This window comes from Schistocerca piceifrons, chromosome 7 (genome assembly GCF_021461385.2).
Source record: "Schistocerca piceifrons isolate TAMUIC-IGC-003096 chromosome 7, iqSchPice1.1, whole genome shotgun sequence".
Classification (NCBI taxonomy): domain Eukaryota; kingdom Metazoa; phylum Arthropoda; class Insecta; order Orthoptera; family Acrididae; genus Schistocerca; species Schistocerca piceifrons.
Window position 1 is genome coordinate 337,456,864 of NC_060144.1, and position 25,701 is coordinate 337,482,564.

Below are 25,701 nucleotides of genomic sequence, written 5' to 3' on the forward strand. Positions count from 1 at the left end.
GGATCATTCGTGGCCTTCAATCCCAGAAAGAGAACTTGTGGCTGCTCTTAGAATCACAGCATGCGCTTGTTCTCTGTCTCCAGGAAACAAAATTTCGTCCTCACAATCGCTTTGAGCTCTTGCATTTCTTCTCGGTGTGCTTTGACCTTCCCCCGCGAGGACGGCATTCCATCTAATGGGGGAGTCATGCTGCTCATCTGGAATTACATTCATTGTCACCCCCATCTCCCTGACTACCCGGCTTCAAGCTGTTGCATTCCGCCTTTTCCTTCCTCACTTGACATTTTCCCTTTCTACTATTTACAGCCCTCTGTCATTCATTGTCACCAGGGCAGACTTCCTTCAGCTTATTGGGCAACTCCCTCACCTCTTCTGCTGCTCGGTGCTTTAATGTGCACCATCCCCTTTGGGCTTGCCCAGAACCTGTCAGAGAGGTGCCCTCGTGGCTGACCTTTTCAGTCACCTTAACCTCATCTGCCTTAACATGGGAGAACCCATGTCCCTTTCAGACTCCACTCACACCTATTCACTTTTGGACCTCTCCTTCTGCACTGCCCAGCTTGCCTATCATCTCAAGTGATCCGTTCTCTCTGACTCGTACTCAAGCAACCATTTCCCATGTGCTATCAGATTGCAGACTCCTACCCCACCTATGTGCACACCTAAATGGCAGCTTTCTAAGGCCAACTGGAGGCTTTACCTGTCCCTGGTGACCTTCAATGAATTGCGGTTGCAATGACCAGATAGAATATCTTACTAATATTATCCTTATCGCCTCAGAATGTTCCATCCATCACACTTCCTCCTTGACCTGCTGTGTCCCAGTCCCTTATTAAACTTATGCGTGCTGCGACGCAAATCGCACATGGAGACATGCTCTCCACATTTATGACCATCATCCTACGATGGCCACCTGTATTTGTTACAAACAGTTGCAGGCACAGTGTCTTTGCATTCTTTGGGATAGCAGAAAAGCTAGCTGGTTTTCCTTTACTAGTTGTTTTAACAGTTCCACACCATTTTCCGTCATGTGGGCCAGCCTCCAAGAGCTCTCAGGAACCAGGGTCCATCCCCGAATTTCTACCCTACTGCTATCTCCAACACCTTGGGCTGCTATTTTGTGGAGATATTGAGCTCCACTCACTGTCACCCACTTTCCTCCATCAGAAATGAGTGGAGGAGGCTCAGGCGATATCCTTCTCTTCAGAATTTGTGAGTGTTACAATGCTGCCTTTACTATGAGGGAGCTAGATGTTGCTCTCACTCCATCCCAATCCTCTGGTGTAGGGCCAGACAATGTTCACATTCAGATGTTGCAGAACCTTTCTCTTGCGGACAAACACTTTCTCCTTCATATTTGCAGTTGCATCTGGCAGAGGGTATGTTTCCCACATGCTGCCGTGAAGCCACTGTCATACCAATACCTAAGCCCAACAAGGACAAACACCTTCCGTCTAGTTATCACCCCATTTCTCTCATCGTCTTTGTGTGCAAGGTGATGGAACATGTGACTCATGCCCGGCTGGTATGGTGGCTCGAGTCTCGCAATTTACTAACCACTGCACGGTATGGATTTCAAGTGCACCGTTGTGCGGTTAACCATCTTGTTTGTCAACTCAGGTGTCATGAATGTGTTTCTTTGGAAATATCAGACTGTGGCCATGTTTTTCGATTTGGAGAAAGCCTACAACACCTGCAGGGGGGACTGGTATCCTTACTCTCTACATGTGGGGCTTCCATGGCCACATGCCCCGTTTCCTTCAGGAATTCTCAAAATACTGAGTTTTCAAAGGTACGTGTGGGTTCTGACTTGTTGAACACCTTTATCCAGGAAAACGGTGTGCCTCGGGGTTCCGTCCTGAGCGTCATCCTCTTTGCTGTCGCCCTTAGTCCCATTCTGGCCTGTCTCCCACTGGGCATCTCTGGCTCCCTTTTTGTTGACAATTTTGCCATCTGTTGCAGTTCTTCACAAAGTTGTCTCCTTGAGCAGCATCATCAGTTAAACTTCAATTGTCTTCACTCATGGAGCATCGACAATGGCTTCCGCTTTTCCACTGCCAAAACAATTTGTATGAATTTTTGGCAGTGCTGTTGGTTACACTGCCTTTATATTTTGCACCTGTTACTCTTCTGTTCGTTGAAAGTGTAAAATTCCTAGGGCTCATGATTGATAGGAAAATTTCTTGGTCCTCATACGTGTCTTACCTGTCCGCCTGCTGTATGCGGTTCCTCATGTTCTATGTGTCCTCAGTGGCACTTCCTGGATAGCAGATTGGACCACCCTCCTCTTTTTGTATCAGTCCTTTGTCCGTTCAAAACTAGATTATGAGTGTTTTGTTTATGATCTGCACATCTGTCCCTCTTATGCTGTCTCAATAATATCCACCATCGTGGCATCCATTTGGCCATTGGCACCTTTTACACTAGCCCAATTGAGAGTCTGTATGCTGAAGCAACCGAACTACCACTGTCATGTCATGGTGACTTTCTCCTCAGCAGATATGCATGCAATTTGTCTGCCATGCTGGGCCACCCATCCTACATCACCTTCTTTGATGATTTCTTTGCTTACCAGTATCAGGCGCATCTGTCTTCTCTGTTACCTCCTGGAGTTCACTTTCGGCTCTTGCTTCAGCAGCTCTCACTTTATGCTACCTGCACTTTCCCAATGGGCGTGAACCCTTCACCACCTTTGCCTCAGTGTGCTGTACAGCATCCATCCCTTATTACAACGTATACAGGAAAGCTGCCACTTGCTCACTCTTGATGGAGCCACTGTGATATTTATGTCGGTTCCTGATCACATCAGTCTTGCAGGAAACGAAGGTGCTGATGCTGCTGCCAAGGCTGCAGCCCTTGTACCTTGGCCCGCTAATTCTTCCGTTCCCTCCGATGATACCTGTGTTGCTGTCTGTCAGCAGGTGGTGTCACTTTGGCATCACTACTGGTCTTCCTTTTATGAGAACAAACTCTGGGCAATTAAGCCTCTCCCATCAGCTTGGACGGCCTCCTCTCGGCCCTCTCGCCTCGAGATCGGTTCATCTAGGTAGTGTATTGGGCACTGTGTCTTCAGCCATTGCCATTTGTTAAGTGGTGCTCCCCCACCACTATGTTCTCATTGCCCTCAACCGTTTGCCATTTCCTAATGGAATGCCCTTTTTTTTAACCACTTACGTTTTCATTTGTGTTTGGCATCTGAGTTGCCGGCCATTTTAGCCTACGACATGTGGGTTATCAATAGCATTTTACTTTTTATCTGTCTTAGCAATATGCTGAAGGACATTTAATCGTTAGTTCATGACCTCCGTTTCTCTATGGCATATTTTATGGACCTTTCTTCAAGTCCCTTTATATAGCTGTCTTTCCTTCCGTCGCTTGGGGTTAACGAGTAGTCATTTTTAACGCCTTTCCTTTTTTCCTTAGTGTTCTACAATTCTGACATGGGCGCAAATGACACTAGTTGTTTTTGTGCACAAAAAAGAAAACAAAACAAAACTCAAAGCATAGTGACATATTCATCATTTGTGTACTCCATCAGGAAGCTACCCTATATGAACTTGACAGGGCCAGTTATGGTTGTGCACTATGTGATTAATAGACACATGCATTCAGTTTAATGGAGCCCACTGTCATGTGGTAGGCTATTGTCATGTGACAAAATGATGTCGTGTTTATAAACAATGAGAACTAGGGAATGGGTGGCTAAAAATTAATGGAAGAACCTGATGAGGATTCGAACCATAGGTTTGTGGTGGATGTAGGTTTGGGTTTTGACATCCCAGCAGTCTATTCAGTGAGCTGCGATGGCAAGTATGGTAGTGTGGGGTGATACATGTTCCTCTGTACATTCTGATACATTGCATGATGTGGCAGTGGTGCTAGTTTCTTATCTTCATACATGTGTTTTCAAAATACACTTAATCTGATTTTGCTAGATAAACTTTTGTCTTGAATCTGGATGTGGAATTGCATGCTGACCTCCAAGTGTGGCATTTTTTTCTGTACACTGTATATGAAATAATGACTCCACCTTTGCTGGTTAATGCTAGTTTATTCTGTCAAGCGCAACATGTTTTGGGTGTTACGTGGTTTTTCAAGCACATTTGCTGAAACAAGAGGACATATATAATGTGATGGTCTGAGCCGTTTCCAGTACTGACAGTTATCAGTTGAACACCAATCATGAAGTACATAAGGCAGTCACCAATATCTTCATACAGCATTTGTTAATTTTTAGTATAATCAAACGTCATAGAGTTAAAATTTCAAAGCTTTTTGCAAAGGTAGCTGTCGAACTCCATCTGCTAATGTGACTATTACTGGTTTGTTACACAGCCTGAGGCCTGTGTCGCCATATTGTTGAGAAAAAGATACAGTCTTAGTTAGAATAATATGAATGTCGAACTGTATAAGAAATAAAACAATTCCGTAGACTTGTGAGTGTTACAAAAATCCTCATTCCATACATGACATTTGGGCTTTCAACAGTTATCGTTACTGTCATATACGGTAGAATCATGATAGAGCTTCTGGTCTGTGATACTATCTAATATATTGATCATACTAACTTGTAATAACCTCACAGTGAAATGAAATTCACTTGCAGCAGTTCGTGAATCTCACTAGATGTCCATCCCAACATTACTTTTAACGTGCAAAAAAAGATAGAAATGGTGAACTGCCTCTGAAAGTGCTACTCAAGTGGAAAATATATTGTTAATTCGGTCATTTTATGGGAAATCATTCCACACCAGTTGGTACATGTGCCTGACTAGTTTTCATTATCTTGGCTCTAAATAGAAGTCTGTTACTGTTCAGTCCAAACCCTACACTGTCTCTGTGAATGCTTTACAAAACACCTTCAGCAAAAGCAGAACTTCATTTCATAATTTCATCTCTAGAACTATTCATTAAGTTCACACAGCACTTTCAAAACCAAACACCTTTGATTTACAAATTGCATCAGTAATGAAGTAATACTTCAAACCTATCTGGCTTGTATTTTGAAGGTTTCTGCCTTGAGAAAAATACAGAGTTCTCAAGTTTTTCATAATGAACTCCTTCAGCTAATTTGCTTGCTCTTGAACAACTAGCCCTTGTTTGCGGGTGAATAACTGAAGACCTTAGTAAACTGGAAGACTGTGTCAAGTTTTTGGTTTCTAAAGAATGCCCAGAATCATTACACCTTGGCTTTCAATCAAGTATTGGAAAAGGCATGGCTGTCAAGTGCACCGCTGAAAAGTTTTAGTATTTTAGACCCCAAAGAACAAATAAAGAGGAGAAGCTGCAGTGACATGTTAAAGTTTGCAAAAATGATGGAATTTGATGGCTGGCCATGATTACTTACTTGACTAGTGGAAGGTTCTACAGTTTGAGTAAGATGACCCAGTTACAGATAACAGAGGTATTGACAATTAACTGGCTGGAGCACACCTTAAAAAAAGACTCATCATTTATAGACTTAAAGTATCCATATGTTTCAAAACTTGTTAAAGTTTCTATTACATTGTCCGATGGAGATGCAGACACAGAGAGAAAATATTCCATTTTGACGCACACATTAGGAGAAGATACCGAATATGTTAATAAGTTTGTATGAAGGGAAGAAAATGGCCATACTCCATCCAGCATCATAATAAAGAAGTTTATTATGGTCTTAATCGGTCTTTTTGGTAAGCAATTATCAAAAATGAACAGTTAATTTGTGCCATGTGTGTTTATCGAAGTAATTTTTCACCTCTTAACTGTATTTTAAAAATATTTTATCACCTTATAATCACATTTTTCAAACATTTTGTCACCTTTCTTGCCTTTTTCAAGTCCTGCCATGGCTCTTAAGCCTGTTATCGGTTACTTTGCCATCAATGCAATAAAAAATGTTCATTCTTAGCAATTTTCTAAATCAGAACTCTTTAATACCTGCAAAATCTGTCATGCCAATCATTTATGTAAAGCGTTCAGTACAGTGGTACACACAGACTTTAGATACTGCTGTACTATACTTTCCTTTGTAAAAAGTCAGTGGAGTTTATAACCTTTCTCCCACTTTTTGCTGGCAAATAAAGGAGGGCGTTTACTGTTGTGGATAAATGATAGTTTTTGGGCTCAGCCCATGACAATAGAACATCTCCGTTTTTGACATCCTGCTTATAGCCCAATATGATACCTTGCATATTAAAATCATCAATGACAATAGATATCGGTTTCTATTAAAAGTTTCCTGGTGGAGTGAAACTCAACTCTTGAAAATAGATGTGGCTGTAATGTTGTCTTATGTCACAGAATAAGAATTTTAATTTAACAAACTCAACTTATAAAAGCTAATAGTTCTATTGAAAACACTACTGTTGTAAAATAAGATTTTATTGAGTTTAATAAGCTACAATTGATCTCCTTACAGTTACATGGGAGTGTGGTGAGAGACCTTACATTTCTGCATACCTCTTGGCCATGGGTGCGTGGCCAGCAAAGTGCCCTGGTGACTGCTGCTGCAGAGGGTACCATCAAGGTGTCAACACTTGATGGGCGAGTGCTACATTCATATCAGGCAGGACACAGAGTGAATTCTGTCAGTCCTACACCAGAACCTTTCAACCTTGCTGCTGAAGATGGCTTTTACAGTAAGTTACTGACTGTAAAATAATGAAATGTATTAGATGTAGGAATCTGCAGCTGCTAGAAAACAGTAATTGGAAGCAAAGCTGTCCATTTATCCAACATTTCCGGTGTGCTTGATGATCTGTAGGTTGATGCATTTGGACTTTGTGCAGTCAGTGATACAAAATTCATTATATCATAATGCTATTAATTCATAATAAACGAGGTGACTCTCGTAAGAGTCGTCAGGTGCAGTTTTTGTGGCGTTTCTGCAGATATTTGCAATTTAATGTTTGCAGTGTGGAGCTTGAGTCAGACCAGACAAATACTTCTCATTACGTCTTTCATGTGACACCCATTGTTGATGGAAAGTGATGGTTTGTTCCCTGTTAAAAAAAATTATTTTTATAGTGAAATTTTACGTGGCCATTCATTGATTTGTATTAACAAGGACAATAAAACACGAAGAATAACAAATACTGCAGCAGGAACAGAACCACCCTGGCCTGCACTTGCTGCTTCCAGCACGCAGCAGCGCTGTTCAATCACTGCCAGAGTACTAGTTAATATTTGTGTTTCACGTTACCTTTTAATTCACATCGATAAAGAAATATCACACTAGACTAATTTGGGACATTTCTATACAATTGGAAGGTAAAACCCTGCTTTAAAAATAATTTTGTTTGTAATGGGAAGCAAACTGATTCTTTCTGCCAACACTGGGCATCGTGTGAAAGATGTGAAAAGCAGTATTTGGACTGACTCTAGCTACACATCACAAAAATGAAATTCCAGATATCTGCTGAAATGCCAGAGAAAATGCGCCAGATGACTCTTAGGAGAAACAACCCGTATATTGTATATGTTTCGTATGTTAAATGATCTCCAAGCAAAGTTTCTTTTTATTCCCAATTTTTAGTGAATCCTCACTTTGTCTGTTCCTTTCTTTCTCTGTTTCGCACATGATAATAAAAAACTGGTCAGAGACTCACTAATGTAATAGCGCAGTGCTGTCCTTTAAAATATTCATTTAGGTTGTTATTTATAACTTTCATTCATTGACAGAGGGCATTTTGTTACTTTTTATTTGGAAGAAGTTCTTTCTGGTTCTTGCTTTTCTTTTAAACATCTTGCAAGTCATAGAAGTTCAATTTCAAGTTTATATGTTGATTTTTTTCCATCCTCTTCTTCTGTTGTGTGTGTAGAGCTGGGATCCAAAATGGGTTCCTTCTCCTTGAAATGTGCCTTAAACATATCAATGAAAGGTTCCTCAGTGAGTGACTTAACAAAATATTGCGAATAATATTAGGCTTTTAGTAAATTATTAACCACATCAAGAATGCACTTTCCAATGATGGTGGGCAAAATACCTGTTTTGAAAGCATTGTAAGTTGCATATAAATTGATAATTCTGAAAATGAATGCAATGAACAGTTAAATGCACCACTGTCAAAAATATGGGCCTGCATCAAGCCTGTATGTTACATGTTGTCATTGTTCAGTGCTTTATGACCAATCAGTTGAGAACAAATCTTACACAGAATATTATGTAGAACCAAGAGAAACCATCTTTACATTAATCTCAGAGGGCTTAACAATAGAACACGAATAGTGTTTGGTCATTCCATCATCAGACAATCCGCTTCCAACTTCACACTGAGGATCACTGAATATCATACAAATACAATGAAAATTATATACATGACAGGGAAATGAGGAAGGTAATTGATTTTGCAGTAATTATATGTGATTAATTATAATGAACATTTCAATTATTTCTGTCAAACAGTGGTACATTGAAACTTCCATCTGTTCACTCAGAGCTCATGTAGAAGGAAGATGAAAATTTAAGATAAGGTAGATGAAGATCATTCTATTAATTTGTTATCAATGACATAACGTGAAAGTTGTATGGCATTTCAGATACTTCTCTCTTATCATAGGGTTTCTTTGATTATAAAATTAAAAAATAAGAATTTATATGTTTTTGCTTATATCATTTCATATAAAATATCTTCACGTAAATACACTTAGGAATTCAGTATCACTTTCTCACAGACAAAATATTGTTTAGAGGTCACATAAAAGGATAACGCTTCATCTTCCAACCCTTCCCCTCTTGCCCTGGGTAAATGTCTTCTTAGTTCAGAAAGCCACTTTCTTTTTTACAGGTGTGTCTTTATAGTCTACAATGTGGTAAGCAAACTAGTATTCAAAAATGAAACATAATTTGTTTTCTGGTTGTGGATAGAGTCATACAACAAAGCTAAACTTAATTATAAGATGTTTGACTTTATCCAAACAAGTAAAAATGCTAACAGCTCAGATATATGTCAAAATGTCTTAAAACTGGTAGACCTCTCCCACAGCAACAAAACAATGAATAAGATTTGAAGCCACAAAGCATTGCCAGCAACATGTGATGCTTGTTATGAAGTGTTTCAATAGCTTCTTAAGAACTGATTCCAATCCCGAGAAAGAGCTATGTAGAAATTTGAAGAATCCTTGGCAGTAACTGATAAGCTGTAACTTGTTCTTCCATTCCACAGAGGACCCAACACAAGTTTTGTAGAATTCAGGAACCTTACTGGCCAGTCAATTCCATGGAGATCGTCACCTTTGTGCAAATTATACACCAGAGCTCCATAATGGACATAGCATGTGCATGGACATTGTGACCCATGAAGAGAAAATGTGGACAAAGCACACCTCTGAAAAGTCACACGTGTTTGTAGTATCATGTATCCATCATGTGGATGTACCATTGGACTTCATTTGAGCAGCAGTGTGAATATAGCATGGAAATGTGTTGCAATCTTTGTATTCACAGTATTTATTTTTAGCCTAATTATTAGTATGAACATACAGCTGAGTCACATTGTGATGTTGCAGTGGGTGTAGATAGTTATATAAGTTTCTGAAAGAGATCTGCCTGAAGCTGATTTATGGCTGAATGTTAGACTTTCTTTTACCATGGTGAATGTGCAGTGGTGCAACTTGAATACATTTGGCATTGTGTCAGCTAGCAGTACCTTTTTGACACTTGTCCAGGAACTAGTGCAGTTGAACATATACAAAGAAAAGAATTTCTCCCAGTTTGGAAGGCATACATTTGCATTTAATGACATTCCAATGTTTGCTTTGTTCTCTATCATAACTTACAATACCTCCACCAAGTAACTATTTCACTCATATAATTTTATATGAGTAATTTGAACATTTGTTTTTTTGAATGCTTGGGCTAGTTTTCATACATGTTTGCTGATTAACCATTCAGGGTTTAGCATTTATTACACAAAATATATATATTTTGTAGCAGATGAATTTTTAATGTGTATTTAAATGTAATTGTAAAATATTTCTTTACGATTTTGTAGGTGTGATAATGACAGGCGGCGATGTGGTTTCTGCATATGTGCCTGATGCAGGTATTCAGGAAATTTTAAAAGAACATAAAGACCAACAAATTTGGAAACTCAGGTAATATTCTATTATATATAGCCATTTAATTGAATCCTCCTACACGTACTACTTGATTTTAACTGTTGCTCTCTCAGTGAATCAGAGCTATATGTATTCTGAAACAAATTTTGTTTTTATGAATGGCAGGCTCCATGTGGTTTCCAAGTTGTGCAGCCACCATAAACCATAAAATTACCAAATAAGCAGCAACCACTCGCAAAATCATGTTTTATTTATTCACAGCCAAGCTGTTAATCAGTTGAAATCAATTTGCAAAAGTGAACAAATAAAACATGATTTTGCGACTGGTTGCTGCTTATTTGGTAATTTTAAATTTCTCTCTCTCTCTCTCTCTCTCTCTCTCTCTCTCTCTCTATAGTTACGAAATTGTACTGGAGTAAGTGAAAAAAGAAGCTGCAGTGAACTCAGAAGTTATTGTAGACATCACAGTTCTACATTAGGAGCAATTCTGTGGAGATGCTCTGCCCTTGCCTATGTCCAACCTTGGGATGGCCACACCCAACCGCTGTCCGAGCCCTGATTGAAAAAACTATGATCTAAAATTTAAAGTGCGTATAATTTTAACTTTGCAGTGGCAGAACGACAATAAAATGCAATGAATGTGATTTTTGACGTTCTGATGAGACAGATATTTTTGAAGATGTGGATAAGTGGTCGCTTCTGAGAACCATTTTGCAGAAAATATGATAGTAATGCTCATCTATTTGGAAATTCTGAAATTGAAATTAAAGTGCATATAACTTTAACTTTACAGTGGCAGAACATGAGGGTCATTCAAAAACTGATTCCTCCCATTTAAGAGGTGTGATCAAAAGGTAAAGGAAATTTTTGTTTATCTTAAAGAATCTTTATTTATTCATCAATATCAACCTCGCCCCTCCAAAGTTATCCCTCTCAGATATAATACACTCACACCAGCACTTTTTCCAATCTTGGAAGCACTTCTGGAACCCACTTCTCATGATGTTCTTCAGTTCTTTCAGTGATTCTGTTTGTACTTCAACAGTGGTGGCAAAATGACATCATTTTAGCATTCTTGTCAGCTTTGGGTATAGAAAGAAGTCACATGGGCCATGTCTGGCGAATATAATGGTTGAGGCAACATAACAGTTTCGTTTTTATGTCACTAATAGAGGCAAAATGATGTCATTTCATGGTTCTCTTCAGTCTTGGGAATAGAAAGAGGCGCATGGGGCCATGTCTGGTGAGTATGGTGACTGAGACAACGTAACGGTTTTGTTTTTGCCAAAAAATTGTGAACAATCATTGAGGTGTGAGTGGGAGCATTATCACGATGCAATTTTGATGAGTGATTTTGCCACAGTTTTGGTCATTTTCTTTGGATTGCTTCATGCAAATGGTGCCTATCTTCTGGGTAGTATTCATTATTGAACATACGACCATAAGGCAGGAACTCGTGGTACACTATCCCATTGAAATTGAAGAAAACAGTGAGAAGTACCTTCACATGTGATGAAACTTGTCTAAATTTTTGGTCTTGACTCTTCAGGCAGTTTCCATTGGGATGAGTGGGCCTTGGTTTTGACGTCATACCCGTATACCCATGGTTTGTCATCTGTTATAACCTTCTTTAGAAGTTCTGGGTTGTTGTTGACTTCATTCAGCAATTCCTGAGCAGTGTCTGCGTGACTTCATTTTTGGTCGAAATTGAATGATTTGGAACAGACTTTAATGCTACACTATCTTTGCCCAAAATGTCTGAAAAAATTGTTTAGCGTGAGCCAAAGCATACGCTGATATCATCAGCAACCTTTTTGATGTTGATTCAGGGTTTTCCAGAACTGTTTTCTTTACGTCTGCCACCTTGCCGTCAGTAATTGATGTGCTAGTGTGTTGGGGGTAGTCTTTGTCTTCTACGCCTTCTCAACCCTCCTTGAATCTGTTATACCACTCATAAACTCCCGTCTTACTCATAGTAGATTTTTCAAAAGCCAGAGTCAATGTTTTGCACTTTATTCCAATTTTTCAGGCAAATTTATCTTCTAAAGTAAAATTCACCGAGAAGTCAAAAACACATATAACTTTTTTGACTATCAACAATAAACTAAATATTCAAAACAGTTGAAAATGTAAACTTACACTAGGAAAATGTGTACCAGCAAGGTAAAAAAACTTTTTTTGAAAATCAGATTTCTAAAGCCTACGGAATTAAACAATTCCCATTATTTTTTGATCACACCTTGTATTTTCATTCAAACTAAAACACTAATTTTTGACTATCAACAATAAACTAAATATTCAAAACAGTTGAAAATGTAAACTTACACTAGGAAAATGTGTACCAGCAAGGTAAAAAAACTTTTTTTGAAAATCAGATTTCTAAAGCCTACGGAATTAAACAATTCCCATTATTTTTTGATCACACCTTGTATTTTCATTCAAACTAAAACACTAATTCATTACACACTCTTGCTAAGAATGAACAAGAGGCTGGATGCTGTGCTTGAAAAAACCTGAACCAAGTGAGTCTAGTCACTGCCTTACATTTTTAATTACAGTATTTGGGTCCATCTTTCATAGGCGCATTGAGGCGGAAGTCTGATAGTGTTAAATGAAGACTGTGTTCTCGGGATCTTTTGCAGTGGCATGCTTCAATAAAATCTTCTCAGGTTAGAAAACATGTTAGTTTGAATAAAACACTCAATCTTTTGACAGCTGTCTCTGCTATCATCATCAGGAGTTGCAGTCACTGACTGCTGGGGCTGGCATGGTGTTCTGCTTATATAGATGTAATGGCAGCATCTGGAACCTTCCAGAGAGGGCTGGAGTTGCGCTTGCTCAGAAGGCAAGTTGGGCAGCTCCTAGTGACTCCATACTGTCACAGGACTAAGTGACATCACCTGCACGAGCTCCCATTGCCACATTTGAAACTGCCACTCCTGCATCCTTACGTGTGTCAAGCCTATGTCTTTGCTTTTGCTAAGTTTCCAAAGCCCGCCCCCATTCCCTACTAAATGTGTACCTCTGGTCTCTGTTAAAATTTTAATAGAAACCAGTAGGCAATGGAGGCAGACTGGACATTGAGTAATAGAAAAGATGTAGGCTTGAGCTTGTAGGGACACAGCAGCTGGAATGGCAGTTTCAGACATAATGCTGACTGCTTGTACAATGTGACATCACTTGGTCCCCTGTGTAATGGGTCTCCCTTCTCTAACATTACTTTTTTTTATAGAAGTAACTGATACCATGTATATTATTGATTCTTGTATAGGTGAACTTTATATCAGCTGACTAAATGAATGAACTTACATGATTTTGTATATGATGTGTTATGATTTGGGCTAAAATATGTAAAAAGAAATTAATTTGTAAGTAGTCTGTACATATAGCTAAATTTACTCTTCTTTTAAAAATATTTGAAATTTCTGGCACATTTAAAAATCATATTATTAATTGTACAGTCTAACGTTAATCATTAAATTTATTTCTGGATTCATTTTCAAAATAATGATATATTTTAGTGAAGATTCTTCTTTGGCCAAGAAAGTTTATGAACTCTTTTGCTTTGTAAACTCTGGAATATTGTGAGTACCACAGAATGTAAGTAGTAGTGGTCATGACTCTGATGGAAATGCGTTTATTTTGCTAATCTTGTCAACAATAATGTAATTGATGGTTTTTATGAAAATGGAGATTGTGAAGTTGATGTGTTATAGAAGAATGGGATAAAATAAAAAGATTCTCATAGCAACTGGCAAATCTTCATCAGTTATTCAGTTCAACAAGGACCCGCAACATTATAAAAATTACAGCCTCATGAATGTACCATATATGCAAGACTAGGAGCCAACTGCAATGAGATAATGAAGATAAGTAAAAAGTTGTTTCTTTCGTATATCTTACATCTCTTGAAGCTTTTGAAAATAATGAACAGACTAAGAGGAATTTAATGGTGATGTGTGGGAGGGTAAGATTACAACAGGCAGGACAGAGCCACTAGGAGCTGCCCAATTTGCTTCCACGCATGTGCCACTCTGGCCCTCTCTGGAAGGTTCCAGGTGCTGCGATTGCATCTGTATAAGCAGAACACTTTCCCAGTCCCAGCAGTCAGTGATTTTGACTCCTGCTGACAGTGGTGGAGACAGCCGTTAAAAGCTCGAGTGTTTTGTTCAAAATGCTGCAGTTTGTAAACTGAGATGATTTTGTTGATGCTGAATGAGGACTGTATTTTGGGTCTGATAGGACAGTCCAGCCAAACTTCGTGAGTTACATGGTCATATAAATGTTGTTGGGCCCGGCATTATCGTGTTGCTACCGGACTTCATGTTCTTCTTTGATATGACTGGAAGTTTGAGCTTTCAGCTTATCAGTCATCTTAACATTCAGCCTGTCTCAAAAGACTGTGCACTTAACTTTGCATGCAGATGGCTGTGGATTGAACTTCTACTTTATCAGAGAATTGGCATGTTACCACTACATAGACTGTCTTTAATGTTCCAGCTCATAATGGCAACACCACGTATGATCACTTACGTTTTTGATGTTCAGAAGATTGTTGCTTTCAGCCTTTTATTGGTCTAGCAGGTCCCGACAAGTTCTCCATTCTTGGATACGCATCCTGATGACCAATCTTTGCGAACTTTGCAGTAACCAAGGTTGCATAGCATCTTGTCTAAGGTATTACAGCCAGTATTCACCAGTGCACACAATTCCTTGCCCTGCTGATCATCACATATGAGTGGGTGGGATGATGTTCATTATGAGGGCTAGGAGCTGAGCAGGGGTGACCAGGATGTGGTTTGTTACATGCAACCACTTCACGCACTCCATCTCATTACCCACACCTACTACAGGGTTTCAACACACCTGTAGCAAGTGCCAGTAGACTTCAGTTGACATAGTTTGTTCAACAGTGAAGAATTCAATGAAACATCTGTTTGTAGTACACACCTCAATGTCATATGCCATTTTGGGATTCTCCCTTGGTGCTGTTATCTGTCACAAGACAGTGAAAGCAACACATTAGTGGGAATACTGCATCAACATAATCTGCCTCAGATACTCAGTCAACAGCATGAAATTCACACTGACCCTCATAAGCTCAGAATTGTAATATTCTGCTGACCATATTTGTGCCCAAAATAACAATACTGAAATTATATGCATAACAATTGATGGAGTGGAAGAGAGAACACACAGTATGAAACATGGAAAGAATAAATCAAAAAGCCTAAGCATACAATATTTCTCGTTGAATGTCTAAGAACTGCTGGCATATCAGAGAAATTATCTCTGTTGCCTGACATTCACACTTAAGTTTTTGTATTGTGTTCATCTTTTTTAACTCCCAAGTCATGTTATGCTGTGCACCTATACCAAGCAGGTAAATGGAGGCTGTTAACCATATGACTGTGGAGGCAAACAACTTCTTCACTCAAATTTTATCTGGTCAATAATTATGCATTTCCAGAACTTTATTAACTACAATAAATTACACTGCACTTGGAGGCATTGTACAATTTATTCCTTTCTCTAATAAGTTGGCTCTATGGCAATATACCGAGCTACACTTCTAAACTTGATTTGATTGGATTACATATTGTACATGGCTTCCTTGAGTTGTTCCAGGCAGCTACCAGCACATCTCCACATCTCCTTATGTGAATTTGAGTGGTTTACTCAGAGATATGCTCAGTATTGAGCATGTACTCCATATCTAATGACTTTGTCAATGCAGTTAAAAACGTCTTTCTTTGTTCTAGATGTGTAAGTGAAAAAGTGAAAATGTGTTTGTTTTTGTGAACAGAAAAGTAGCTGTATGGTTGTACTAACACATTTTTAGGTTAACCTTTCTTATTTATTGAAACAGAAATGTAGGTGTTCAAGAACAAAACTTCTTTATGACTGTCATTAAATTTTGTCTAAATGTATTTGCACAAGTTGATTAATTTTTGCAGGTACACTTCAAATGGAAGCCAGTTATTTACAGTCTGTGAAGGTGGCCTGGTGAGACGTTATCGTCGTTACCCAGATCATCACGAGTTCCTAGGTGAAGTTTATCAGCACAAGGGGGATATCCAAGACATGGACATTTCACCATATGATGAATGTATCCTTTTTATTTATATAAAAAAAACCTGTACCATAAAATATGCTTACTTTGCTAACAATTGTTATTATAGTGTGTTTTATTTATGTATTACTTTCAACCATTTCCTTATCTAAGAAATTTTCCTGACATTCATCGGGAATGAAAGTAAAATCTAAATCTGGATAAGGATTTGAGCCCTGCTTCTCCCACTGCAAGTTCAGTGTGTACACCATTGCATAACCTCACTTTGTCCATTGAAGAATAATGATCAACCAGAATTTCTAGAGTACTCACTGGTATTATCCAAGTAGGCACTCACATATGAATACAACTGTCCAAAGGATGTATACTTTTCATGAATTATGCATTAACTTAATTGATGTTGAAAGGTGACTTCTGATTTATTGTCAGCAGTCAGTTGAAATATAACTTGGAGAAGGTTCTGGAAATAATTAAAATTTCTACTGGTCCTGTGTATTATCAAGCAGAACCAAATGTTACCATTGATATACAGAAGTGTCGCTTAAATACAGACATGCTGGTGAAACAATTATGCCTGACACTTTTTTAAGAACAGTTGATTCAGTGCTGCTGCTGGTGCAAGAAGAGCAAAAGCACAGTTCGGACAGCTATACATGTCTTGCATGAAGGTCATTGATCAAGTACTGCTGCTCCAGAAACTAACTTCGTTTTTTAGATGTACAATATGAGTAAAGGTTGGAGAGTCCGTCAGATGGTGATGTGATGTGTTAATAGGATAGAGGTACAAGACCGATGTGAAGTGTTACCGGCAGATTGTGCTAAACAGTGATAATGAGTGATGTTAACACAAAAAAGGCACAAAAACAAAAGAATGATTCTTCAATGGGAAACTGAGAGTATGATACAAGAAGTGACAGAGGTCACATATTAGTAGAATTTGCAGAGAACATTATGTTTAGGCCTATCCTTAAGACATCCTTTCAGAAGCAAACACATTATTAGAGATAGGATAGTCTGAACATTACTGATTCCATAGTCAGAGAATGGTAGGCTGGACAACAGGTACAGAGAACCAGTGCCATGACCCCTGTGAAATTCTAGGGGTTATGGTAATTATGACAAGATTTATTGAACAGAATTCATAGAGCAGATGTAGACAGTGTCCCAGTGACAGTGCTTTCTTAATTTGGCACAAAGCAGTGGGAAGTGGCCACCATTGCAAGGCCTTCGGATTGGGCAGGTGGCTGCAGTGAAGAAGTGAAGTCAGCACTTTCGTGGCCATTGAGTTGCATCAGGCCTACAGATGTCAGACACACAGCAAACTCTGATGCAGGCTGGCCATGCTATTAGGTGCAAATGCAGCAACAGACCAGCAGCTTGCAGTGGCCCGGTGCAAGAGGCACCCAAGTGCAGACTATGAACCGAGTATCCTTGGAAGATATGCTGAAATCAGTTGATGTCAGCCAGCAGCAGGCCCCCAGTGGGAGGCACTAGTTCAGCTTGTGGCAGCATCAGGACTAGGCCCATAGGTCAGCAGCTAGCAGAGGCAGGTATTCGTTGTATTTGAGACCAGTGACCCACATCAAGTTGACAGCTGGCGATGATTATATCCCCTTGCAAGCAGTGGTTGATGATAGATACTGTTGGGTCAGGAAGGTCAGCTTTTATTTTGGCTTGCCTTAGAAAAACTGCCACTGGGTATCTTATGAGGCCAAAGCAACAGGTGACAAGCCCATTGTGTGGTAATCTGCACGTGCTTCATTGCCAGAGTAGAACATTCTACCATGGTGGCTCAACATTTTTCCAGTGCTGCCAGTGGAATGTGATAAGCAGCTTGCCAGTGCTCTTGGTCGCATGTTGTATAACCGACTTTGGAAGGTAGTGATGTAACAGCATAGAAAATGTACTCGGTAGGGCCACGTTAAACTAAAAATGAAATTCCGTATATTCTGTGAAAAATGAGGAAATTGTACAAGATTTAAATGATGGAAGGATTAAAGTAAACACTCACCATAAGGTTGAGGCGTTGGTAGTCACGTAAACAGTACTGTAATTGTCATTGAGATTTTGGAGTGTGTACCTTCACACATATGGCTACATTGTCCCATCACTGCAACTTAACTGAGGCAACCAAATAATAATGGGAATGTAACAGAGTACGCTGTACTAAGCAAAACTATTCAGATGAACATCGTGTTTCAAGTACAGTGCAAGGAGCTCACTATGTTGCATTCCCAGCCCATCGCTTAGATGGTTGTGGGTGGCATCCCATTTTTAACAGAGAATAAACAGGATGATTTAGGTGCAACCTTGAAAAAATCCTGAGAAAATCATTGTGCCATTTAGCACTTCAGACTGATGTGTCAGTAACATCATCTCATAGAACTACGTACAAATTTAAACAAACTTTACGTAGTAACAGTAGACCGTTAGCTAACCAATTCACACACTGATACACAACATCTGTACTGTAGCTACCTGTTCCAGCCTGTGCAGGTTGACCCTGAAATACTCCTTTTATCTCACGAAACATGTCTGGCTTTATCAGGGCATATGAACTCTCAATACAGTTGACACTGAAGCTCTGAAATTGCTCATCACCTACATCAGGAGCAGGGTGTATATGACCCAGGACAACAGGGAGATCCGGGAAAAACCCGGGAAAACCTGGGAATATTTTAGAATTCTGGGATATTTTGTTTGTTTTAGTTTTTAGTTAAATTTTTGTAATTTTGACTGGTAAGAAATAATACTCTAGCAAAGGATATTACTGCATCCCACTACTGCAGAACAATACTGCAGCAATAAAACATGAACGAGAGAAAAAAACAAAAATAAAACCTAAGTTGCGAAGGAAATGCGCCATGTACTCAACAAAACACAGTGCCCATACTAGCGTCTGCCAGTAGCAAAATGTATCAAAGGCTTTAGGAACACAGTGCAATGCTTCATAACAACAAATTGCCTCCGATGAGCAAGATGTCACAACTGTTTACATTAGATTCGTGTGAGCAGTTGTGAGCGGGCCCATGCGCATGCGCAGTTGAGTCGCACATGTACTTTCTCCCGCGTCTGGCTACAAAAGTGTCACCATTAGCTGTATAAGCAAGCAGCAACATGCTACCTGGAAAAATTGTACTGGCATGCACAAGCTGCCATACTCAGTGGGAGCAAACTTGGGTATCTGCCCTGGGCAGCAATTTAAGTCAAGCATTAATCGTCTTGCAGATCAATGAAGTTATTTTTGTCAGTTTGCTTAAGAAATATAGCTTTATTAATCTTTTCTGCTGAGGCAGTCAATTTATTTGAAACAAAGTGTTTAATTCCACACTATTGGCTAGTTTCAACTGTTCGCTGCATTTCAAAAGAGTATGCTTTCATCTTCTAGCACGTATGGCATTATGCCACAATAAAGAACCAAAAATGAGAATACAGTACTGGTACTTGAAGAAAATTTACAACCAAATCTGGACATACGAATGTGCACTTTAAACCGAATTATGCATTTTAGTATGGTTCACAAAATTCCTCTGATGTCTTGTTTCTTTTATGACATAATGTAAAATGTTTTAATGTTTTACACGTACGAACATACAGGCTTCCTGCATCATCGTAGCTGTGCAAGCGCGGTGACCCCTGTTATCTGGCGTGCTCTGGCAACTGCTGAAACAAACCTCTTTCTAACAGGTTGTGGGAAAATATTGCAAATGATTGATTGAAAAGTGTTACTTTCAAAGTAAATTTCCTTTTACGCAAGATGAACTAAGTGCGAGAATGCGATGAATTTCTTAAATCACAGAGCGTTTGACTCTCATTGAAAAATCGACTATTTGAGGATGACCATTTAGAAAAAAATTTGAGCCCAGGAGATCAGGCATTTATGTCAGCATTAAAAAATTTACTGGCACATTTGTGTGATGTATCTTAAAGTGTAACACATGCAAAAAAGATCAACATTATACGTGAAAGTTTAGCTTCTCTTTCAGCTTATTAATTGTCGAGACCAGTATTATATGTGAAAGCTCTGCTTTTTTGTAGCAACACCATGTATATTAATTTACACCATTAACTTTTCCTATTTGTGTGTATGTGCTACTTAAAGTGATAATGTTGTTGGCTGACTACATCATGTGTCCTAAGCTCTGAATATCTGCTGTTATCAGTTGACGAGATCACGTGACATGAGCTATGACTGACATACAAAAGTGCATCACAATCTCGATTTCAATGCTTCGGAAAGTAACATGCGGTGTTTGGTGGAATTTGAATTTATACTTTCGTAATATGAAAATATGCAGTGTACATGGCCTTTTTTTCTGAGTTTTGTTTTCTAAATGGCTTAGAAATTCTACACCGGTGTAGAAAACCATAACCATTCAAAGGATTGATAAGTTTTACAATTCCGAGGAAAAGTATGCTGTCAATTAACATGGTAGAAGTGTATTTTCACCCAGGAGAAAGTGTGTTTTTAACCGGGAAATCCGGGAATTTTTTTTCCTAGTATGTGTATACACCCTGCAGGAGCCTCTGCACAATGTAAAACTAGGAGTGTTGTATGCAGTTAGTGCAACAGGTCTTATTCTACTTATCTTCTCCCACCAAAACATAACTTCTGACACGTATTTGGACAATATACTGAAACCTTTTATTCCAAGGAACTAATGAAATGACCAACAGGTATATTGGTTTGCAGGACTGGAGATATTGCATATTCTGTATGGGAAACACCCTGTATCTTCAAGACAGAGTGGAAAGATGCATTGAAACTTTAGTAAGAGGAAAAATTTAAAACAATAAGAGCAATGAAGAGTGCGATTGCACTCAGTAGTGTGAGTGCAGCACTTCGTAATGGCTTTCTTACCCCCTTCTTTTTAATTTCACTAAAAACTGGATAATGACACTACACTTACCCCCACCCCCAACCCCTGCAGTAGTCGAGCAATCTTCTTTGTTCACGAATGGTAGTAACAGGCATATCTGCTCCCCCTGCTGCGAGCAAGTGGAATGGTGATTGGCTTGAAGATCCCCTGCTGACACCAGTCTGATGTGTGTTGTTGCACTCAGTCGGGTGAGTCGTAGTGACAATGGGCCAGGAGGCCCGTGGATACACTGCTGACGGAAAGAAAGGTGTTTATTGAACTTCAATTACACATTGCATCATTAGCAAGGCAAACACACCTCACTCTGTTGGCCCTTGCCAGCGCTGGCTTGTGGACGGCTGCTTCTTTCGGCAAGGAGTTTCTCACACATAGACTCCCTGCGATACTGACAACAGTCCAGAGGATGGCCAGCAGCCTCAGTAGGTCATGGATGTGGCATCAGTGGCACTGTGTATTGTGCTGTGATGGTGTTCCTCTGGGGAACAGCGTCTCCTGGTGACTCAGCCCTGCATGAATTCATCGCGGTGACGTGTAGAGACTGCTGTGTGTGGGACAAGATCTGCTGCTCACTGGCATCAGTCGGATGGCGGCTAGCAGGTCAGCAGCACTGTGGCACCAAATCCCACACACATCTCAGTGCTGCTGGCAGCTAACCCAAACTAGTGTCAAACCTGTGGCTGCTGATGATGATGCTCAGTCATCTCATCATCCAACATGGCCCTGGTGTCGTGGTATTGCCGAACCCCGAAGTGTCTCTCTTCAAAATGCAGATATTTATTTGGGCCTGGTGACCATTTGTTATACCAAAACCTGCCACCAAATCATTTAGTCCATAACAGGAGTCTTGCCCTACTGTGGTGACATTCGCCTGCTCGCTACGGCTATTACCATTGTGTGGTGCAGTTTTCCACTGAGTTTGGCTAGCCCGTCTTGCAGTCCTGTGTACTTGTTATTCTGACTCGCATGTTTCCACACCATGACTACCAGCCTACAACTGCTATTGCAGAACTTTACGGCGGCTTTCTTACCACTTCTTATTAATTTCGGTATAAACTAAGTAGCAAGACTACAGTATCAAGAAAAAGAAGAAAATCAGATGTCGGGTGTATACCACATTTCCTTGGTTATTACGTGTGAAGGCACTCTAACTAACAACTGAGATACAAATGCGCAAGCAAATAAAATTGTTTTTAAATGTCTGTGTAGTTAAAGAGATGATACAGAAAGCTAAACACATAGCTAATCATGAAAATAACTACACTCTAGAAATAATGCTGGGGATGGTGTATACAGTCATCTTTGGCATTAAGAAAAGAAAGGCTACCCAACGTGATGGAACATCTGTAGGAACATTTAAAACTGAAGGAAAGATAACGGCAAACTTATTTACAGAATATCTTTGAAATAAATCAATTCTCTCCTAATGTAACTGGTATTCACTAAAATATGCATAAAAAACTGTGTAATGAAGCAAAGGACCAAACTGATTTCAGAAGTGACTATAGCATAATGGACAATTTCCAAGTTGAGAATGAAATTGTAGGATGAAGCAAAGGAAATGAATTATCACGTTGCATAGGAGTCAAAGATTTAACAAATTTTTTGACACTTTCAACCAGACGTATACAACAAGATATTAATTGATCCTATTTCAGTATACTGCTGAAGATGTCTGTCTTACAGCTGCCTTAAACTTTCGAACTGTAAACGTCAGTCGGACAAGGAGATTTCAAATCGCCAGAACTATTCTCAACAATCGTAGAGGACATTCACAGTGCCCTAAACTGGGAAAAAAAGAGGGGAACATTTATAACTTGCTTTTGATTGTACTGTTTTCCTCTAGTGCAGATAAAATTTTCACCACTAATGCAATAACTTAGAGAGAAAGCTTGGAGGTAGATATGAAAATAAATCTTAAGAAGACTAAAGTAATGCATTGAGAAGAAAACAGAACAAATTAACAATGAAGTCATGGAGTCAGTTGATTAATAGTGACTTTAATGTTAATGAATAGGAGTAGGGAAAGATATGGAGCAAGGCAAATGAATAATAGATGGACTAAGCAAGTAATTTTCTGTATTCCAAGAGGTCATAATTTGTGGGGAAGTCTAAAGGAAGCTATTACCCAGGCCTAAATACCAAATGGCTGTTGATGATGATGATTTTAAGAACCTCCAACTTCCTGCATTGTACACTATAGACACCTGGCTGAAAATGACTTAAAAGTTCCTGGCTCTCTCCATTCGTAATTCTGGAATTCAGTATGGTGTTGCCCCACCCTTAGCCCTGATGACAGCTTCCACTCTCGCAGGCATACATTCAGTCAGGTGCTGGAAGGTTTCTTGGGAAATGGCAGCCCATTCTTCACGGAGTGCTGTACTGAGGAGAGATATCGATATCAGTGTGAGGCCTAGCACAAAGTAGGCGTTCCAAAAGGCCCCAAAGGCATTCTATAGGATACAGGTCAAGACTGTGCAGGCCAGTCCATTACAGGGATCGAATTGTTGTGTAACCAACCTGCCACAGGCCGTGCTTTATGAACAGGTGCTCGATCGTGTTGAAAGACGCAATTGCCATCCCCGAATTGCTCTTCAACAGTGGGAAGCAAGAATGTGCTTAAAACGTCAATGTAGGCCTGTGCTGTGATAGTGCCATGCATAACAACAAGGGGTGCAAGCCCCCCTCCGTGAAAAACACAACCACATGATAACACCACCACCTCCAAATTTTACTGTTGGCACTACACACGCTGGCAGATGACATTCACCAGGCATTTGCCATACCCACACCCTACCATTTGATTGCCGCATTTATCAGCTGTCAGTGGTCTCTGTTAGTCAACAGACAAGGTGGCCTGTACGCTTTAGTGCTATACGTGTCCTGTCACGTTTCCACTTCACTATCACATTGGAAACAGTGTGCCTAGGGAGTTGATGAGTGTGGAAATGTTGCTTACAGGTGTATAACACAAGTGACACCCAATCACCTGACTACATTCGAAGTCCGTGAGTTCTGCGGAGTGCCCCATTCTGCTCTCTCACTGTGTCTAATGACTACTGAGGTCTCTGATATGGAGTACCTGGCAGTAGGTGGCAGCAAATTGCACCTAATATGAAAAATGTATGATTTTGAGGGTGTCCAGGTACTTTTGATCACATAGTGTACCTGCCAGTGTGTGTGTGTGTGTGTGTGTGTGTGTGTGTGTGTGTGTGTGTGTGTGTGTGTGTGTGTGTGTGTGTGTGTGTTCTTTAGCTCAAGAAAGGATTTATTCCAAAAGGTAACAAGTTAGCCTTCCCTTTTATGTGTAACTGTCGATAATTCGACACTTCCACTATTATGTGAGTGGTCCCTTTTACTCTTAAAATATTTACGTTCTACCAGAACTTTCCTTCTGTATTTTGTTACTTTAATGCAGTTTATGCCACTAGGTAACGATCAAAGATTTTTGTGAGAACATAATGTCACCATGTGGGGTCACTAACAGCTTTAATGATGAGTGTGGAATTTATTCTTTTCTTCTAGTGTTGTTTGGGTTACCGTTCTTTCCAAATTGTGATGTGTTGGTTATTTTGAATCTCATTGATTTTATGAATGTGTGATTAGGATATATGGATTCATTTCTGACATTTTTATTTCTGTAGGTCTCCCTTTAACAGCGTTTTTTTGTTCGAAAATTGGAGGAATGCAGTGGAGTACCGCAGCCTTCAGGAACATGTTCAGTAAAGCACTATGATGTTCCAAGCATAGGACAGTTTTGTCTTTTATAAGTTAGGAATTATGGAGACTGCAGTTGACAAGTTAGAGGTAGCAGAAGAAAATATTAAGAATAGTATTATAGCTGTGATAAATATTGGCATCAGTGTAGGAAAAATGCATGCACGAGAAGAAATCCGGTGACCATAAACGACAGCAGCGATAACAACAACAACAATGACAACACCCATAAAATGAAAGACAATATTAGATAATAGTAATGACTGCTTTGACAAATGTCAAACATTATGTAAAACCCAGAACTTAATAGCAAATTTTCTTTGTTCCCTTAGGTGTATGATCATTCCCTTGTCAAATATTTTTCAAAGGTTTGGAGTAGCAAAGCAGTTTAGGTGTGACTCGTATTTGGGAGGACCTGATGCAACTGAATCCAATAAAGCTGTTGCATGTTTAAAGGGTTTATGTCAGTCATTCAAAGTGGAAGGCAAATGCTCTCCCAAAACACTGTTTTTGATCCATCTGTCTTAATAATTAACTATATTTCAGGTGATCTCACTGGGTGAAAGAGGTTGGAGAGGCAGTTCTCTTTCAGTGAGACACAACGTAACTGAACAGTTGATAATGGATACATTTGAGGCATTTTTCTGCAACAGTTGTTTATTATTGATATTAGCTTTTCATCATCTTCTTACTTAGCAAGAATTTACCGATATTTTGCACCAGTTAAAATCTAAATCATGCACAACTTACATTGAGTAAATGATTGGAAGGATACAACGTACAGATAAAAAGTCGAGCAATGTCATTCAAGGATTCCTAATATAAATTTGAAAGCTTTTACTATTTAGTTGACGGTATGGGGTACTGTAATTGTGTCTTGGATTAACTGGAAAATTTCAGTCTCTTCTTAGTTCATGCAGTAAAGGTTGTTCAGCAGTTCTGGCAACTCAGTGTAAAAGTAATCCTCCTCTCCCCCCTCTCCGCCCCCTCCCC

The 25,701-nt window shown here is 39.4% G+C and overlaps 1 protein-coding gene across 2 annotated transcripts in view; it reads left to right on the plus strand.

The window, feature by feature from the left end:
* Positions 1 to 25,701, plus strand: part of LOC124805016 — a 117,196-nt gene that overhangs the window by 66,268 nt on the left and 25,227 nt on the right. For both annotated transcript variants that reach the window (XM_047265423.1, XM_047265422.1), the window contains 3 exons: positions 6,401 to 6,620; positions 9,975 to 10,077; positions 15,999 to 16,150. In XM_047265423.1, coding sequence (XP_047121379.1) covers positions 6,401 to 6,620; positions 9,975 to 10,077; positions 15,999 to 16,150 — 475 coding nt within the window. The remainder of the gene's footprint in view (positions 1 to 6,400; positions 6,621 to 9,974; positions 10,078 to 15,998; positions 16,151 to 25,701) is intronic.